The sequence below is a fragment of the Homalodisca vitripennis genome, chromosome 4 (genome assembly GCF_021130785.1).
Source record: "Homalodisca vitripennis isolate AUS2020 chromosome 4, UT_GWSS_2.1, whole genome shotgun sequence".
NCBI classification, from domain to species: Eukaryota; Metazoa; Arthropoda; class Insecta; order Hemiptera; family Cicadellidae; genus Homalodisca; species Homalodisca vitripennis.
This window is the reverse complement of record NC_060210.1, coordinates 63117593-63138565: the sequence shown is the minus strand read 5'-3', so window position 1 is coordinate 63138565 and position 20973 is coordinate 63117593. Positions and strand designations below refer to the sequence as shown.

The following is a 20973-nucleotide window of genomic DNA, read 5'->3' as shown; positions in this document are numbered from 1 at the left end:
AAATAATGAGAATCGGAGCTAGTCGGCTTTCTCTCGTCACAGACGATCTGGTAATGGCAGTTGACTAACAAAATCCAAGAGAACAGACATTTCACTATGACAACGCCATCTGACGATTTCCAACAAATGGCACGCACTCTTTTGTACGAAATTGTTACGGCCCGCTTAGGTTATCGCAAGATGTATTTCCGATAGGTTCCAAAAGTGCTGAATGAAGTGCACAAAACTAAGAGACTCGGAAGTGCTTTGACTTTTCTCACATGGTACAGTGATGATGCTGAGGATTTTTTAATTGAAATTGTGAGAAAATTGGGTCCGTCATGTCACACCGAAATCCAAGCATCAGTCAATAGAGTGACGACACACGCAATCCCCGTTGAAACAAAAGTTCTAGACGACAATAACTGTACAAAAAACTATGTGCACTATCATTTGGGATCGGTAAGGCATTTTCTTGATTGATTTTCTTACAAGAGGTGGAACCATTAATGCGGCAAGGTTTTGCGAAACCTTAAGAAAACTAAGGCGGGTAATTCAAAACAAACGGTGAGGAATGCTCAGTAACGGAATTGTGTTGCTCAATAACAATGCTCGGCCCCATACCGCTAGTGACACTCAAACATTGGTTCGACAATTTTCATGGGAGCAGTTCGATCACCCACCATACAGCCCTGACTATAACTTGTTCCTGCACATGAAGAGCTAGCTAGGCGGTCAACGCTTTGAAACCGACGATAAAGTGAAAACTGCCGTGGAGTCTTGTCAAGGAACATTCTACAAAGAGGGTATAGACAAATTGATCACCCGCTACGACAAGTTTCTGAACATCGGTGGAAACTATGTCGAAAAATAGTTTGGGGCTTACTTTCTGGGGAGATATCTAATGTTAAAGATATGATTTATAAAACGTATTCAATCGGGGTTTTATTGGTTATTCATAACTAAATCTGATACGTTATATACTTCGCCATTTAAAATATTGAAGCAGTGTGAACTTTCCAAGTGAAACCAAAAACCGTTTGAAACACAGCTTTAAAGTGAAATATTTAACAAATTATACTACAAAAAACAAAAACTTATGACCATTTGATGTTTAAAATTATTGTAATGGTGTGAACCTCAATGCCATTTTACTACCGTCGGCTCTTAAATTTGCGATTATGATTCCTTTGCTCATATAGGGGGAAATGGAAGTTAGCAGCAACTATAGACCAACGTTACTGTCATTCACTAAAGTCTTAGAAAAGGGTTTCCCATCTCTTTTCTAGATAAAAAACAGTTATCTACATCCTAAACTGCATTAAAATGTTTTATTTAAAGCATTTTTATTTCTTTACGTTTGTCCGAGGGACCTTAAACGTAGACTGACGGGTTATATGTAAACGGGTTATACTGTTTCTGGCAATTTATACATTTATAATTTGATGAGGCTGGGCAGACATATTTTAAATTTATTTAGATCTAGTTGAAGTATGTAAAGTTACCATAACCGTTTTTTATACATAAACTTCAATAAATATAACTCTTATGAAACTAGTTACTGGCTGGTAAAGTTACACTCAAATGGATACAGTTGTGTATTCCCATTCTTCCTAAGCCTTTCCACGCTATAGTGGTATTTGTTCTGTTTTGGCAACCCTGTTCTCAGCCTCTTGCTTGCCGGTACACCCGTTGTTTGCGATCCCAGAATTTCAGGTCAGGAAATAATTTGTGATTAAATTTTATTACAGTCAGTATAGATTTTTGTATTTTTTAAAAAATATATTGGCATGTAATATAATTTTGTTTGCAAATTTTCTTGGGTTCATTTCACCTGTGTAGCTCATAATAATTAGAAATGAAATTTTTAATGTCTTTCTTTGTAAAGGACAGAAGATCGGTAATGGCTTCTCAGTAAAGGCGGCAAACCAACAGAAGAATTTAACTAGTTAAAAAAGCCATTTAATTTTAGTATTACAGTATTGTGGATGTAAACGTGTTATAATAAAAGAAAACTGTTTTGTAACAAAGGGTATTTTCCTTGTGTGATATTTAATAATCCACAAATTGTTATTGATGACAAGTAAGCCAATTAAGTATTCCAACAAAATTTTATGAACTGCACATTTATACAGCCAGATAAACTACACGTATTAAGTGTTAATTCAGCCCTTTTTACCATGCAAAGATAACTATATAAAATATATACTTGTTGCAATTTTGAAAATCAAGAAAACGACTTTCAGCTATTTGCCTATTTATTATATTCTAGAGCAAGTTTTTAAAATCTATGAAAGACTATAAACAATGCTAAAATCTATGTGAATTACCACTGTAACAAGCTATATACACAACAGAAAACTAGTTAGTTTTCTCTCAAATGTAAAATATAAAATACTACTAATAGAATATTCTTATTGCATGATATCAATTAATTTTAATAGTCTTAAGAGAGAACCATCCTAGGTTCTTAACTTTAAATAAGAAATTTAAAAATGTTCATCTGATTCCCTATTTCCCCTTTTATCATGCATGGCAAATTTAAATTAAGTACATTTTCGGTATTAATGAAATAAATAAAAAAATAATTACTACTTAAATTATAATCTTGGTTGTGTAATTTTCCTTGTAAACCTAAAACAAAAACATTATCAGTATCTATATTCCATTAGATAAAATGCTATGATTCACACCTTTTGGTGTATTTACCTTAATATCTTCCATAATATGTTAAGAGTAATACCCAAGTACGATTTGAATTGATTGTCAGCTTTCTGCTTAATGGTCATCTGCATTCTGGGTTAAAAGTATTTAACAATGTACCTTAAATAAAGTTCTAACAAATATTAGGTAAAATAATAATATTGTATAAGATTTAGGTTTGTATTTTTTTTTAAATTATCAACAAATATTTACATTCTATGTTAGCCTGGAACCAAAGATTGAAATTGGGATTTCACGTGTTTGAGTTTCCCGCCATAAAGCGGCAGTTTGGCTAGTGGATTTTGTCTCTGTTGGGTTGGCATTAGTGGTTGTAACGGTCTCTCGCATCTCGCGCCTCCAACACTGCTACTTTGGTTTGCAGGTAAAGCGTAATATTTACTAAATTTAATTGTAAATTTAAGAAATTTTGTCGTGCTGTAAGACATTTTTTTACAGGTAACATATTTTTTAATGTTATTACTAAAAAATTGGGAGATTTTTACGGTTCATCTTTAGGTTTATTGAAAATGAAATTCGTAGGCTAGGGTCTGTATACTACAATTGGCGTCCATTATAGTTACAGTTTATTTGGGAGCTTCATCTTCCCGGGCACCGGCATTTGTTTTTCACTAATAAATATTTAAATTAAAATGCAGTTGTTTTTAGTTTCTTTCGGTTTAAATCAAACAATACGCAATTTGTTTTTATTGTACCATTATTTTGGTTACCGTAAACGTAATTATTATAAAGTGGGCTTGTCTAAATGTTCAGTTGAAGGATTCTAGTTGGATCAATACTGGCAAAATCCCCTCAGTAGACATTACTCTAAACTGAGAATGAGAACTGATAATTTCGAATGGGTTTAATAATTGGAGAGATTTAACTTTCTAAAATTATAACTAACTATATAAAATATTTGACATTGTTATCTACCTAGATTTGTTACAATCAGTTCACTTAATAATCTGTATTAGCTTGTGTTTAAATATGGTGTTAATCAATATGTAGCCCATATAAACTCTGATGAAGGATATAAATAACCCACTTCTTGAATTTTAGACAAAAAAATTAAAATTATTTTTTTGGTAAAGTAGGCTTACTTTTGTATTAAATGGAAGAGATGGTTATGCCTTTGTTGAAACACAAGTATGGAATGGTTGTAATTGTCTACAACTTATGGAAGCCCTTATTGTTTATTTCCTTTAAGAGAGAGTAACTATCTTAGCATGTATACCTAGGTGATGGACAGAAAAGTTGTTTCCTATAGTAACTTAACAATCATTCTAAACATTTGCAAATCACGTTTTTATAAAAAAAAAAACTTGAAGATATGGCAATTTTGTGTTATCAATGTTAAGGGTCACCAAAACTAGGCCTAAGTTTAATAAATAATTACCGTAAGAATAAATAAATGTACACTCCTACTATAAAAGTGATGCAGCATATTACACTGTATATAAAACAATTTTTTATTTTAGTTCCATAAAGAATTTTTATATCGTACTAAATCATATTGAATGTAACTAAGAATATGAATTAAAATTTGTATTATTAAAAATATTCACATATTGATAAATGTGATTCCGAGGGGTCTAGGTGATGGAGAGAGGTGTAATAAGCTAAGGATGGTATAACAGGATTTTTGTATACACATATACATGCAAACAAAGATAGGGGGGAGAAAAGATCTACCAACTGCATTTTACAGTTTTTTGTCATGTTTCATCATTTTGTCTTAGTTTTTACCTCCTTAGTGAAGTTTGTTCATAACTTTTTCATCTGACTTTGATCTTGTTTCCCTTGGTACATCATGTTATTATTAATTTTTATCTTTTCTTAATTGGTCACATTTTTGTAGTTTATTTGAAGAGAATGATGTAGTTCTTCATATCGTGAATTAAATGTATTTTGTGTGCTCTCGTGTCGTTGGAGATTGCAAAATGGCGTATTCTCACCTAGGATGTAATTAAGTGAGTTATTGGTATTTGCTGTCTCGGGCATTAATGATCAGACTTGTGATCTGTTAGTGATATGTAGTATACTGTCTCAAGGGATGTTTTTTGTTCCGTCACCATCAGTGCAGTGTAGCATCTTTAGTGTTGATGCAACCGGCATCAATGTCAGCTATTATATATACAGGCAAACATTTTACAAAAAAAATTGTCCATTTATACTTAACAACAGATTTTCGTAATTTTGTTTTACTTTTTTTAGCAGTAAAAAAAAAATTAATATATATTTTTTGGTTAAAATAAAATGATTTATTTTTAACATGTGATAGTACAAAATTCGATAACTTTGGTACGATTTGGAGGTCTCTATTTTTGAAAGTGTTTTACTTACTGAGGACCTAAAAATCTACATAATTAGAAAGAGCATTGTTTATTCGATTTACTGTGAAAATTACTTATCATTATGACAATAGATTCTTGTTTTCTTCCTCTCAAAAATAACTGATGGAGAGAAGGAGGCCCACTGTCCCTATGTACTATTTGTTATTAGGCTATATAATTAGGTTATTATAAGTATGCTAAGCAGTACCAAAATTGAAAATTAAGAGCAATCATGTTATATGAGCTTGAATTTAGCTATTATCTCGAGGGATATTTTTCATATTTTACCAGAAGTGCGGGGTGGTGAAAGGTGTCATCGAAGCTCAGGTGATTCTGAGCAATTACTTGGTCAACCCCAAACTTTTCATATTTTACTACGGTCATAAGGATGTTCTCAGAAAGCAAAAAACAATTCAAGCCCCGCAAGGCCGTTGTACAGGTTGCCGAACTATAAGAAGGTTCAAAGTCCACGCGATAACAGTGGCTTGTGGGAGACGCGTGGAAGGCCGGTTGTGACAGTACCGTTATGGCTAATGGTTCCTCCGATAATCCTTTTTATGTGACGGGTGTGAGAACACGTTACTTAGTTTGACGGTTTGAAGTGAAGATCAGGAAAAGTTAAAACGTTTTTTGTACGAACACAGTGTTTTGCAACGCAACAAAGTTTGCCCTCTAGAATTTGATATTTTACTGACAGGTACTATCTCGAGGGATGTTTTTCTTTCGTTGATATCAGCGCGGGGCAGCACTGTGCTGCCGAAGCCTGCGCTGATGACCGAGGCACTCTGCTCAACTCAATAACAACTAATTAATTTGTAGCTCAAAATTTAAGAAAAACTGTTCATTTGGATTAAAATTCTGCTCATTTGAGTATTATTTTTCGTTTACGTTAACTTTCCGGGGCCTAAATTATGTTTTTTTTTAATTTCACATACATCTCTAGATTATCGTAGTACAATATGAAAAGGTTTGGGGTTGACCAAGTAATTGCTTAGAATTACTGAAGCTCACACTGATGGCATACTAGAGGCATTTCCAATTGGTACTTTCCTGGTCTTAGATCATATCCTAGATCAGCAAACTTGTGACGTCAGATCACATTGGACAGTCTGGCACGTGATCTGAGGACGGGAAGTACCAATCTCAAATGCCCTTGGTCATCAGTGGAGTGGGTAATTTTCATAGTAAATCAAATAAAGTCTGTTCTTTGTAGTAATTAGTGTTTTTAGGTCCCTGGTAAGAAAAAGGTGTACTCTAGGATTATACCAAAGTTCTCAAAAAATTTTTAAACTTTTGAATTATAAAAAATTGTCCCATCTCTATTATTTTTGTAGATATTTTAGAGTTTTGTAGTACATGAAAAGCCATGAAGTTAAAACCAAACTCATGCATAATATAAATATTATATTTTGCCACAATACACTAATGTCACAATAACTTAAATCGTGAGACTTATACCCCACTTTATGATTTGTTATTACATCAAAACTCAATCATGGAAAGAAGAAAACGGTGCTGCTAACCAAATGTGTAATTCACATCTGACGAATTCATTTGCTGATAGGCCAAAACATCATAGCTAATTATCATTACAAAGAAAAAAAGAAAAATCAACAGGCATTAATCTGTACATAGAAACATGTTGAATGCAGCTATATGGTTATTTGGATATTTCTACTGTGTACTATATTAAATACAGATCGTCAAGCCAATGAATGTTGGCAATTTACAAGGCTTGTACTGCTTTTTCAGATATACCAATGCCGCAGCACTAAAAGGGTTAAAATGATATACTTTCATTTCTAGAAGGAATCTTTAGTTGCTGACATCCATATATTGCATACAAGTTATTAATGGGTTTGAATAACTCAGTCCATTGATTTTGAGGATCTGGGTTTCTGGGTGGTGGAGGATAAAAAGGTTATCAATATTCATGTTTGAAGATGGCAGGGAGATGGTGCGGGAAGACCAGGTTTATGAATTGCACTTGAGGGTGGATTAAAGAAAAACTATGAGCATAAAAAAACGCCAAGATATGACAACAAATTAAAAAAAATATTCATAGAGGATATATAATTATTCACTATTAAATTTCATGAGTACTGTTTCATCTCAAAATTCCATCATGCTCTCTTCTTTGATGGTCCCTCTATTCTTAAGATGCAGTGGCGTAGTGAAGGGGGGGGTCCGGACCCCCCCCCCCCCCGAAATTTTAAGACATATTAAAAGCATAGAGCAGAAGAAAAAAGGAGAGTTATCATTAATCTTGTCTACAAACAATTCAGTTGATTGATTTAATTTATTAAAGTGACCGTTGTTAAAATATAATTGTCCTTTCGTTGAAATCATAAAGTATCAATCGATACTTTTGGGCTCAGCCTTTCTGATAGTGTAGTGTAATAACGGTATTTGTATAGGCGCGGTCACGTGACGTCGCAAAGTAACCTGAACCGTAACACGGCAAACAGTTTAAATTAGCGACCACTTCGTTCAAATTCGTCTTGGGAACGTAAAATGACTGCTTAGAATTAAGTTACGACGTTGATTTTAGGTGTCATTAAACTGTAGACGTGTATATAATTATCGAAAAAAATATAGAAAATCACTTTCGGTTGGAAAATACATTTGAAAAACTCTACTGATTAGAACTTCAACTAATTTGGACTTCAGTGATTGAGGTAAACGTGGTGTTTTCGATTGAGTTAGGACGACGATTTTTGTTATCATTAAACTGTACACTGTACCTATATAATTATCGAGAAAAAAATCACTTTTGGTCGGTAAATACCGAAGAAAAGCTCTGTACAGATTTGACGATTTTGGATTTAACTGGTTGAGTGTTAGAGGTAAAAGTGGTACTTAGAATTATGTTAAGACGTTGATTTTAGGTGTTAATTCAACGCCGACTAATACATATATAATTATCGAGAAAAAACAATAAAATCACTTCTGGTTGGAAAATACTGAGGAAAAGCTCTACTGATTCAGATTTTGACGATTTTGGATTTCAGTGGTTGAGTCGTTGAGATAAAAGTGGTACTTATAATTATGTTAGAACAGTGATTTTATGTATCAATTGAACGCCGACTGATCCCTATATAATTATCGAAGAAAAATTGAAAAAATCACTTCCGGTCGGATAATACGCCGGAAAAACTCTACTGATAAGACGATCCGACTACTTTGGATTTCACTGACTGAGGTATTATTTCACCTTAGTATATTCTAATCGGAAGTAATTATTTTTTTTTTTTTTTCTCGATAATTATATATTAAATTTATTAGGCGGCATTGAATTTACCTAAAATCAACGTCCTAACATAATTATAAGTACTGTACCACTTTTACCTCAACCACCCAACCAGTGAAATCCAAAATCGTTAAAACTTGAATCTGTAGAGAGCGTTTCAACCGTATTTACCGACCGGAAGTGATTTTTTTCTCGATAATTATATAGATAGTCGAGTACAGTTTAATGATAACAAAAAATCGTCGTCCTAACTCAATCAAAAATACCTAGTTTACCTCAATAACTGAAGTCCGAAGTAGTTGAAGTTCTAATCATTAGAGTTTTTCAGGTGCATTTTATTTCCGACCGAAAGTGATTTTTTATATTTTTTCCCGATAATTATATACTCGTCTACAGTGTAATGATACAAAAAATCGTCATTATAACTCATGCATAAATACCTCAATCAGTGAAATCCAAAGTAGCCGAACTTCTAATCAGTAGAGTTTTTCCGTTGCATTTTCCGACCATTAGTTTGATCTGTACCCGAGCAAAGCTCGAAAATTGCCCTCCTTTTCTAAAGGGTTTTCGGCCGTCAGTGGCCCAATGTCCCCGAAGGGGTATTTCATTTTCTCCACAGAATATAGTTGTGTCAATTATAAGCTTGAGTGAAAGCTCTGTTTTGTTCTTTTTCTTTCTTATCCAGTGAATCCAACATCACTTTGGTGCCTTCTACTCGGCCAGAATCAAACTTCGTAAAGTTTCTGTAGGTATACAAGAAAATTTGTGGTACTAGAGTTGCTGTGATAGTTGAATTTGCTTATTACGTCTTTCCACTTTCTATACGGCGTACTGTAGTTACTAAAGCTCCATATTTTTGGTATTTACCTTTTACCAGTGAACTCACTGGCAAATAACACACAAAACGTCCCACGGATCCCCCGGTTTCGGACCCCCCCCGAACGAAATTTCTGGCTACGCTACTGTTAAGATGGTTTTATTAAAATATTAGTGTAATAATTTAAGTATGATCACAATTAAATTTTAATATTAACAAAACAGGACAAATTTTAAAACCTGTATTAACTAGTTATCAATATTATCTGTAAAGGAAAAATAAAATAATACTGTAGCGGATTTAAAAAGTGCTAATTACAAATAAAATCTCTAGCGATAACAAATAGAATTGGAGAGAGAGAGAGAGAGGAGAAAGGTGAGAATAAAATTAAACAATGCAGGAATTTATTTGTTTTATGTAGGATATTTTTATTTTATTTTGTCAAAATTATTTAAAATAAAAGCAAGGCTACTTTTGGATCTGGTAAGAATTAAATTTGGATTTTAAAATTCTGGCAGAACTGAATCCAAAGTACTAGTTATAATGTATTCTTTTCCTCAAATGATAAAGCAATTAGTTGTCATTTACATATCCCCATTTGTCCATCTGTGTATGGTATAAATCTTGCTGATTTACAGAAACTAACAAAGCTTAGCTGCTTTTGAATTTCTCCAAGATGTTATTCCACATTCGTTTCTTTTCAACACTTAATTCAAATTTATTAAACACATCAATTTACTCTAAACTGTTTCAATCAGTCTGATGCAGTTGTTTTCAAGAGCCTAGGAAAACTGATATTAAGTAACTGAATCTGTTACTTAAAACAGATGCGTGGCTGCAACTAATTTGGTTGTAACTGTTGTAATTAAATTTGAAATAGCAGAATCGCACATATATAACGTACAGTATCAGCGTTATCTCATGATTCCAGTATCAGTCAAGAATCAGCTGTGGTGGTATCGTAGTCGTGACAGTTGCAGTGGAATATTTTACTTTTTCGTTGTATGAGTTCTGTAACACCCAATATCATAGCGTCACAACAAGACAGTTCCAGTAGTTATGACCTACCTATAATTCACTGTGGCATGGTTTACTAGTTAACATTTTTAGTTGAGAACCCGAGCGGATTTCACCAAACCTATTCTTACTTTGTGAAAGTATAATTTTAACCCAGTGGCCTACTTTGCCGAAACATTTCCGTTTCATGATGATACACACCAGATATCGTCGGCGGGAGTACAAGGGACAAGAATATGTAAACTGAAATTGTAAATGAGCTATCTGTACATCCTCTCATCAAGTCAGGATGGCTGCATAGTCTTAAGGCGCTACTCTCATATGGAGGAGTTAGCCTTGGAGTCATGGGTTTGAGTCCCACACGATGTTAAGGATCTTCAACATTTCTGATTACCAGACAAAATATTAGTGTTTCCCAGATATGCATCTGGTTATGGGAAAGATTGTGATTAGGGTTCCTGTATGATTATTTTTAGATAATAAATCTTTAGTAGTGGACTGTGGTATGCCTATGTGTTGTGGGTTAGATTACTGTGGTAGGTATTGTATAGGTGTTGTGGATTGTTATTCATAAATTCTTTCTTTCTTGACTGATTTTACAAAATTTAAAATTGTACACATTTTTGTTTTAAAATATTCAAAATTTGAAATATACATTGTTGTTTTTTTTTAATTAAAGATTTTTTTATAAATTATACTGTGCTAAGAAAAAAAAGGAAAAAATTACTTTTATACAGCTTTTACTGTTAGCAAAAAAAATATCATAGCATATCAAACACTTATATAAAATATATAAGGGTGAATCTCACAAAATAGGAGAAAATGATTATGTAAAAGAAATAAAAATAATTAAATCAGAAGTTTGTTATTATTGGTGTAACTGTTAGTACGTATTGTAAGGAATAGTTATTTGTGAGTAGCAGAGCTAAATTTGAATAATTTCTATTTTTTTTCAATTTTTACAAAGTTCAAGACACCATTTTTTTTACAAATCAGTAACGTTTAAAAATCCACGATAAAATTGTTATTAATATTAATTATTACCAATAATTAATCATTGTTTTAAGATTTGAAGTCCTAAAACTATGAAAGCAGTTACTGTCACAAAGTTTGTAATAATTTTTGCCATTTTTAATGCCTTTTAAGTGGAACCTGTAAGCTATCTAGTCATTTACATTGCAAACTTTGCAATAAAACCCGAAATTCTTTAAGTACTTTAACTAGCTTGTTAAATATGAAAGGATTAAGTTCTTAACACTAAACAAATTTATAGGATTAAAAAAAATAAGAGATAAAAATAACCTCAATATTGCCGAATTTCACGAGCGTCACCGATTTGTAGCAGCCCGTCACCGATTTGTAGCAGCCGTTACCGAGTTGTCGCGAGGTTAACGATTTGTATAATCAAAGTGACAGAACGAAATTCTAATGATAAGGAGTAAGAAAAAGCACGCAGTGAGTTTTATATGTTTATAATCTATAACATATACTCTCAAATGACAATAGTCAAGATGATGTTTTTTAAGAATATTCTGAGGGAAACTAGATGACAAAGTGTTATAAATTCAAAACACTCTATACAAAACCCCATTGAAATAATTATAAACTAATAACTAATATGATTATCTTAAAAGGATATGTTACATAGTTTAGTACTACAGCAAATAATAAAATGTTCCTATGCTGTTAACAATATCTGGACATAAATTGTTTGAAAAAAACGTCTTACTTAGTGTAATATTTAATATCATAGTTTGAGAAAAACATGGGTAACAGAATATTATAAATTCAAAGCACTTGATATAAAAAAGTAATGCAATAATTATATCTTAGTAACTAACACAATTATCTTAGAAAACTATGTTGCATAGTTAGTATTACAGAAAATAATAAAATATCCAATGCTGTTTACATCTTGACAAATTTTGCTTGAGAAAAGTTTCTTTTGAATGTAGTGTAGTATAATAACAAATTAGAAGGATATTTTGTTACAACTCATACAATAAAGTGTGTTACATTATTATACCTGTGTGATATTAAAATCCTTCATTGAAAACAAACACTTAAAAACTTAATAGTAATATTTAAAAAAATTAGTTAGTCCACATTTGCTTTTTTAAATTTGTAAAAAACCCGATTCCCTTTCATTACTACAGTTGGGGTTGGTAATATGGCCTTAATTTGATCACCATGAACCGAAACAACATCTTTTTCATTAGCAAAATATAATTGGTTATCTTTGTTGCAAAATTTTCAAAAACCATCACGGTGACATCTTCTTGAGAGAGGTCGTTCTGACATACACCAATAAATTGTTCAATCTTCGATTTCTTTCCTTTGTCAATTTTGTATTCAACCAAAACATGAACTCCAGAAGTAACTTTATTTGCAAAATCTTCCTTGTTCGTGTTACATTTATATACATTTGGGTCAAATCCTTTTGTTCCTTTAATTCAGGTTGGTCATAGTGGTTGCTAACTCTTCGTCTTCTGAAGATGTAAATACGTCATCAATGACAATTTTGAGGGGTTTTTTTGTTTTGAATCGATCTTATTTTGAGTAATTAATAATTGATCATCAGTTGGCAAGACTTCAGAGAGTTTGTAGTGTATACAGGATGTTTCTGCTGAACACTTAAAACAAGAAAGTGTACGACAATACATAATGCCAGTACAAAGTCCACAAGTTACTGATGAACCTGCATAAATCCCCTTTATAAGGGGTATGCTGAGGTTATTCACTTCCAACTTTAAGTCTTCTATAACTGCTGATGGGATTTCATACAAATCAATGTTAAAACTACTAAGAGCATCCACAAAATCTTTGGCACAAGTTATGTCAGATCCACGTAACACCTTTTTATCAGCTTCCCTTTTAAGAGTACCGCCCACCCCATCCATTGGCCCCTTACCATGACCGGCCTCAGTGAAGTTCCAGGTGAACGATTCCATTTGGGTAAAGTATTTTGGCAGAAGAGTCTTCAGTAAATAAAGGTTTATCCTGTTTCTATACTGACTAGATGGACTGTCAGTAAATATATGAACAGCGGTAGTTGCAGGGAACTGTTGGGATGCGTTTAAAAAAACAGGTTTCATGTGACCCCAAACGGCGTGGGCTTGGTGGTCCAAGTTATCGGAGGCAGAGGCAAAACATGATGTTTTTGTGGTGTCACCTACTTTAGCATACCACACACCAGTATTTAAGGATAGCTGCCTTTTACTAGCACCGAAGTGAACGGATTGTACTTCCTTTTCGTACTTGGATACATAATTTTCAGAAAAATACTAATCTGAAGAGAAGCTCTCCCTCTGAAAGATTTTCAATTTTGTTTTTAGAGCACCTGCTTGGTGTTTTGCGTAAAAAACATGTTTTTTAAAGATAGCTAACTCGTTTTTTTTAAATACGTTTTTAAGACAGATACTTTAGCTACTTCTTTCACCTTGACAGTTTTCTTAACAATTTTCTTTTCATTTTTTATTACTTTTTGCTCTTCTACCATTTTCCACTTCTGGTATTTAACCAAAAAGTCTTCTTCATAGCAGAACTTGACTTCATTACTTTTGCACTGTGAACACATATTTAACATGCATTTTTTGCTATCAGTTGAACACACAACAAATTTCACTACTTCAGCAGGAGAACGCTGCGCTATAACATTAGTTAATTTTAATGCTTTTATTAGCAAATCCATATTTGCGTTGTTTTACGGCAGGCACATGTTTCCCTGTCAATCATTTTGGGAAATGTAACCCAAAAGGGTCTGGAACGACAGAATGATGCCTTCGAAATATTTCCATGAGTCTCCTTTTGAAATTTTTTGTGAAGATTAGATTAAAGTGTCCAATAGAATTCTTCTTTGTTTTTTAATGCCACCCTTTTTAACAAACTCCTTTTTCCCTGGGCACATTTTGCTCACACGGTCGTCTTCAAAAAAAATTTCATTAATTTTTCAGACAATTCTTTAGTGATGGAAGTTTTAGTTGGCTGTGTATACTCAAAAGAGGTACTGGGGCTGTTTTCGATCACTTTGTTTGCAGTATAAGGCACTATATCTCTGAAGTGTGTTTGTACTCGGTATTTTTTCAATATTTGGTTACCGACCACTTTGTGTAATATTTGATTTTTTTTTATTTTTGAATGTGCGACTTCCTTTGTTTGGGACTTCAGCTGTTTTTTCCAGGGCATAGCCCAAGAACAATTGTTTCCTCACTCGCGGGGAGACTTTTTTCACCTCTTAGTATATTACGTACTTCTTTTCTTGGAGATGGGGATGAGTCAATTAAATGTTTTTTTTTCTCTCTGTGCAACCGCTTTTTATACTTTCCTAACTTTTTTTCTAATTCTTTAATCTTCTCTTGTTGCTTGGCTATAGTTCTATAGGCCTTTGCTTTGTCTCTTCGGATTTTTTTTGCGCCCTCTTCTTTTTTGTTCAGATTCCTCTCTCACGTCCTGTAAAGGAGAAGCTGGGGGAGTATCTGTAACTTCTTTCAGTGATTTATTTTTCAGGCTTCTAAAAGATTTCTTTCTTTCCAATACTTTCGCATTTTTCTTTGTTCTCTAGGAGTCATGTCTGATATTGTCTTTATTTTATTTTCTGCTTTCAATCGAGCAAGACGATCTCTGTCATACTTCCTCTTTTCTTCTTTCTTTTCTTCACTCATTCGTTCTCTATACCTTCGCTGACGTTCCTTTGTCAATGCTTTCTGTCTCTCATACTTTTCCTTTGCTTGATAGCTTTGAGGAACGTACCATGGTTCTTCACGACCTAGAATCAAAAACAGAGAAAAGTGTTGCAAAGTTTTTAAAAAACGTATGTTTTAAATTAAAAATAAATGTATTAGAGATTTGGTTTAATTTAAGATTTTTGAGGAAAATCAAAAGTTTCTATAATTACAATATGCCAATAAATAGTAATTTAACAAATTTGTTGTTGTTAATTTATAATCCAATTGTTTGTTCTAAATCAACATGCTACAGAGCATATGAAAACTGTTAAAGGCTGTTTATACTATTCGTAGTAATCACGTTAATTTAGAAAAGTAAAAATAACATTAAAATGAATTTTAATCATAACTTTTCAAACATTATATAAATAAAAATTATTTAACAACAGTTATTGCAAGTCACACAGTTTAGAAGTGTATTTCCAACAAATCGATAACGCTATACCTCATCGTTAACTGTCACCGATTTGTGCGTCGTCACCGATTTGTAATATTCAGATATAACCTAGTACTGCCGTGTTTAATGTTGAGAACAAAGGTTAGGAGATTGAGGGTATGTTCCTTACTAATAACGGCGGCATATGATAGCTTTCAGAAATGTTTTTAACTGTATAGTTTACAAAAAAATAGCGTTACCGACTTGTTGAGGAATTAAGGTACTGATAGTTTCTTACCTGAATATTAATTGTTTGAAGCTTCTGGATTCGATGCAATCTTCACTAAAACAGCAAGTAAACTCGATATCATTCACCTCACATACAAAGACGTAATTTTTACAGCTCAAATCAAGTCTTGCTAACTTTTCGCGGGATCGTAGCTTAGTGGTCGTTGACGTAGACTTCCCCGGTGACAAGGGACCAAAGGCACTGAATATTATTAATGAACTAAATTTCTTTTGTAGGGACTTTGGTTTCTCTGAGCCACTGTCTTTAGCTGTATTGTTGAGTAATAGTTTTTATTTTAAAACGTACGTTTTATGACTTATATTTTGAGGTGAATTAGCAGACGATAGCTCAAAGACAGTTACCGATTTTGTATTTTTCTTCCAATAAGATGGCATAATTAAGTAAATCATATGAGTTATTGTTTTAAATTATTAAAGAGCTAAAGAAAGGTGTTTAGGTAAATAAAATAACAGACTTTTACCTAAAATAATATATTTATTTATGAAAAAATTGCCAAGGACTTAAATTACTACATTTGGTGAGATTCACCCATAAATGGACAAAAAAATATCATAGCATATCAAACACTTATATAAAATATATAAATGGACAAATATAAACCTGTAAATAAATTCTTATGGTAATGTAGTTTCTAATTTTTAGTTTGTTATTGCGGTTTTGCACATTGAAGTAGTTACATTAATGCTTCATTGGTATAAATACATTACAAAAATAGCTGTTACTCGGTACTTCACACGCAATCTTTAGAACCGAAGTCCTTATATTACTTAGTAAAAGCACTTATGATGTAAAATGATGTAGTTCTATGAAAGTGATAAAATGTTAGTAGGCAAGTTCATTGAAAATAGTATCAGAGTTTAACTTAATTATTATATCATGTTTGGCACGTGTAGGAGCATTTCTGGTTCTAATTAATGATATACATAACGTCACAGCTGAATCTGCCTTGTCATCCCGATCAAGAAAACAACAATCTCGGATCACACAGGTCTCATAAACTTACTTCGGTCAAAAAGCGTATATTTCCCGTCCTTGTCATATATTTCAGGTATAAGATATTTCTAGTACCATAGTAGAGTTTGCCTTGTTGTTCTGACGAAGAAAAAATATATATACGTACGTAGGACCGAGATGTCTACTTCGGTTAAAAACTACTACCTATCAAGCACTGTTTACTTATTATTGATAAAATTTAAATGTAAACAGATGTTTCAGAAAGTTTGTCAAACTATAGCTGTCAACAGCTGTTTAGTGCCAGTTTAATTTGAATTATGAAACGTAAAAACTACAATTTTTTCTGAATTCCAAAATATATCAGGTAGCTTTTCTTGACTTTTTCTTCATAAAAACATACCTTGCATTTCAATGGACATTTTACAAGAAGAATTAACCGAATTGGTCCAGCCGTTATCGAGATTAGCGCTTACCAACACATTTCGCCATTCATTTTTATTTATAAGATAAGAAACTTGCATACTAAAAAGATATTTTAACTATGATGTAAAATACATTTTATTGTTTACGTAGTAACATTTTTATAAGCTATATACTAGTTTTCGGAACATAAAAATTTATATATATGCTGATCATTTGTAACTTCACATGATAACTGGTTTAAGGTTTAATGTTAACAAGCAATCTTGGAAATAGAAAGGTGAGATTCCAAGGTTTAATTTAATATGTGTAAAACATTCATTTGTCTTAAGGTAGTTATTAAAACAAGTAGGCACAAGTTATAGGATACGTTTATGTTAACGATATATTATTAACTATTAACTAATATTACAATAACAAGCTTAACTCCAAGCACTGCAGGGTAAGTTTAGTTATTTTTTACAATTGGGAGGTTAGCTGAGTTATTTATTTTAAATATGTTACTTTGTTTGCAGATAAACTAAATACAAAATGTCTGATGATGGCGCAGCAGTAGAGAAGAAGGGCCGTGGCCGCCAGGCAAAGGCTGCTTCTGAAGATGTGAAGGAACCAAAGAAAAGGGGGAGGGCAGCAGCAGAGAAGTCTCCTGCCAAAGATTCCCCCAAGAAGGAAGATGGTGAAGTACCTGCCAAGAGAGGAAGGGGGAGGCCAAAAGGCACAGGAAAGAAAGCTGCTGGAGCAAAACCCAAGGTTTGTTGTTGTTTATATTAATTTTCTTTTTTCTATGTGTTTCCACAGTAGTTAATATTATACCCTGATTTTTTTACTTGAATTCTATTTAAAGAGTGTTTGAGGCTAATGCTTTAAAATGCTCCATCTGTGACCATATCTTGTGGTATTTTTCTTTTGGGTATCATGGAGTCATTCATTGTAAAATTTATGTCCGTTCATACAAGCTTATTACTCAAGCTAAGTTTACATTAGTTATACTTACTTTCTTATTAAAACATTTGTTGAGATTAAATACCGGTTTAAGATTCTGTGATATTATCCAATTTCTAAAACCTATTCTACATCAGTGGCCTTGTTTTTGGAAGTTTTTCTGACCTTATGATGGGCGATCTGAAAATAGAATAAATAAACAGTACAATCATTTGAGATTTTAACATGTAACATATGCATATGTAGCACTTCCTCCCCCCCCCCTCCCGCACAACACATACACAATCTTTTGGTAATTTTGTGTGTTGATTTATTCACAGAGAATAAAGAGAAATAATATGAGTGAAAAGTCAATATCAAAAGTCTGTAACAAATTTGATATCAAAGCACTATTGTGTTGTAGTACACTTCTCTACTATATGCCATTACCAACTTGTTTCAGCCAACATTCCCTTGCCTTATAACTATTAAGTCCAAACATTACATTAGTGTTTGCTGAGCATTGTCATAATATTGGTCTTGTTGAACAGGCTAAGGGTACCGGAAAGGGACGTGGAAGGCCCAAGAAGGAAGAAAAGTCTGAAGAAGAAGAAGAGGAAGGTGATGAGGAAGAAAATGGAGATGAATAGACATTTAAATCTACAAAAGAACAATTCTCTGAACTGTGAGGGCCAATTGTGTTCCCAGCATCACATCACTAGGATAAAATGAGTGTGTTCCCTGTATATGACATGTGATTAGGTTTAGAGTTGATTTGTTTTAATTGGACTTGATGCAACATTTTTTGCAAGAAAGAAGATTTGTGACCCTATTACAAAATTGTTTAACATACCCTATTAATATTTTTGAAGTACAAAGATCGAGTGTGAAGAGGTTAATTCAACCTAGTGATGAGTCCAATTTCGTGTTGTGACAACTTGTCTAAAATAATCTAACCTTTTGTTTCTTATCTGTGTTTTTAGCATAGTCTTAAAAATAGTTTACATCTGTATGTGTGGAATCAGCTCATTCTATTTCATTTTATCTTCTATATTTTAATAATCTATGAATGTATTTTACCTGTTTGAGACCTTCAAGTATTATAGAACTGTAAGTGGTGTGGAACCTAGCTAAACAAGGGAAATTTGAAACGTTAAAATAAAAAAAAATTGTTTCTTCAGTTAGTTTTATAAATTTGTAAAATTAACTTTATTATCCATTCCTATGGAACTTTAAACTAAATAAATACAAAGATAGATATTTGTATATATATATTTATTTTCATTTAATTTCCCCTTTTTCATGACGATAATATTTTTGCCTTATCAAGATATTAGAGTATTCATCATTTTCGGTAAGGTACTGTTAAAAATGTTTAGATAGTAAATTTTTTACTAAAAAATGTTTTGTTTTCTTTTAGTAATTAAAATTAATTGTATATGGTGAGTCACACTACACTGTAGTCTTTGGACATGTTTGCAATAAAAGTGTTTTGGAGTTGAATGTGCAATACTTTTGGTACTGAATCATTAGTTAAAGGCATTAAACTCGAGAGTATTTGGTGGTTACCAATCTATGATACAATTGAATGTCTAATGTTGCCATTGTAAAAGAAAATTTATTCATTTCATTGCTGTAATCGGTCGCTTCTATCAGTGATTTCCGTTTAAAGTTTTCCAAGCCTTATAAAGAAAAGACTGTGTATGCTTTTCTGTAGAAAGAACAAAAGCACTGATGCGAGTAATACCTTTTTTTAACTTTATACAGGGTGATTCACAAAGATATGCAGAAACTTTGGGACTTCATTCTACATGTAAAAATAATGAACAAAGTTTATATAAACATGGGTACAGAAATGCCTTATTAGTGAATTGTGACTAGCGAAAATTTTGCGGATTTCATATCATCATGTACGACAGGGTCTTCCTGGAATTGTGGTAAGAAGTACAAAGAAAGTGAATAGATGTTTGATTAAATGTATTTTTATTCATAACAGTACAACACGCCTTTTACATTTAACTGACAATTTCAATTTTAAAATAAAAAAATCATTTTATAAAATACATTGATTTTAGCAGTGCATCAGGTGCTGCTGACATATTGTACAGCTTTTAAAAGCACAACGACGATTTTTTTTCATAAGTTGCAATACAATAACAGCTGTTAAACAGTGATGAGATTTGAATTATAGATTTAAAATAATTTTTTAACAGGCAGGGAAATGTCCTTTGAAACAGACCTAAACAAAACATGATCATGTCAATCTAAATGAAGAGGAGATTGTTTTTTGAGTTTCACTTTCAAATTACATTATCCCTAGCAGTTACCCGGGGCTTCGCACGCAATTCCGTAGGTTTTGCACCTGCATGAGCACTTTTGGTTGAAGTAAATTATATTTTCAACTTCAATGTTGAGTTTACCCTCATGCCACAACCAATTTTTTAAAAGTGTACATTTATGGCCATATTGTAATATTTACTTCGTTCTTAGGTACAGATACTCTGAACTTTATTCATGAAAATGTATACACACACACAGCTCTGAGAATCATACTTCTATCAAAAGACAAACAAGATAGATTCCATAAGTCTTTAAATGTATAGTAAAAGTTAGACTGTTTTTTATATCTGCACTGTTAGCAGTTACCTACTGTTTTGCAATTTATTTTGCATTGCACTGCTGGTTTAAGTGAATTATTTTTGAATGTCAATCAATGTTTTGTTTGTTTTGTTGAACTATTAAAAAAATACATTAAAAAGTGTATATTTATGGCCATTGTAATTTAATTTGTTTTTAGTATTTTTTGTTCCATAGTTGATTTTGCTTTGCTTCTTGATTAAGAAAATTTTGTATATATATAACGTCAGAATCAGAGAAACCTACTTCTGTGAAAAGACAACTAAGATAGGTTTTTATAACAGTCTAAATTTGTAGTAACCTTTGTCTTTTATATCTAATACTTAATCTGTACTAAAAATGTTCAATTCAAAGTATATTACAAATTAAACTATTTACGTATTTCTTTATAAAATAAAAAATATTTTAGAACATTTAGAGCTGGAATTTGTACATTAGTTAGAAGCACAGTCCAGTGAACTTTCATCTGGTATAGTTCTAACCAATTGCTTCAATTTCTGATCATCTCATGTTTTAGATAATTTTCTATGGT

The 20973-nt window shown here is 32.4% G+C and overlaps 1 protein-coding gene across 2 annotated transcripts; it reads left to right on the top strand.

Moving 5' to 3' along the window:
* Positions 1-1606: 1606 nt before the first annotated feature.
* Positions 1607-19307, top strand: LOC124359395 (high mobility group protein I-like). 2 transcript variants are annotated; one of them, XM_046812101.1, is made up of 3 exons: positions 1607-1695; positions 17399-17633; positions 18356-19307. In XM_046812101.1, exons 2-3 carry the CDS (start codon positions 17415-17417, stop codon positions 18452-18454), a joined length of 318 nt encoding a protein of 105 aa, XP_046668057.1. In that variant the 5' UTR covers positions 1607-1695; positions 17399-17414; the 3' UTR covers positions 18455-19307. The 2 variants fall into 2 exon arrangements, with proteins under 2 accessions (XP_046668057.1, XP_046668056.1); XM_046812100.1 differs by lacking the exon at positions 1607-1695 and adding an exon at positions 2925-3064.
* The last annotated feature ends 1666 nt before the right edge of the window (positions 19308-20973 follow it).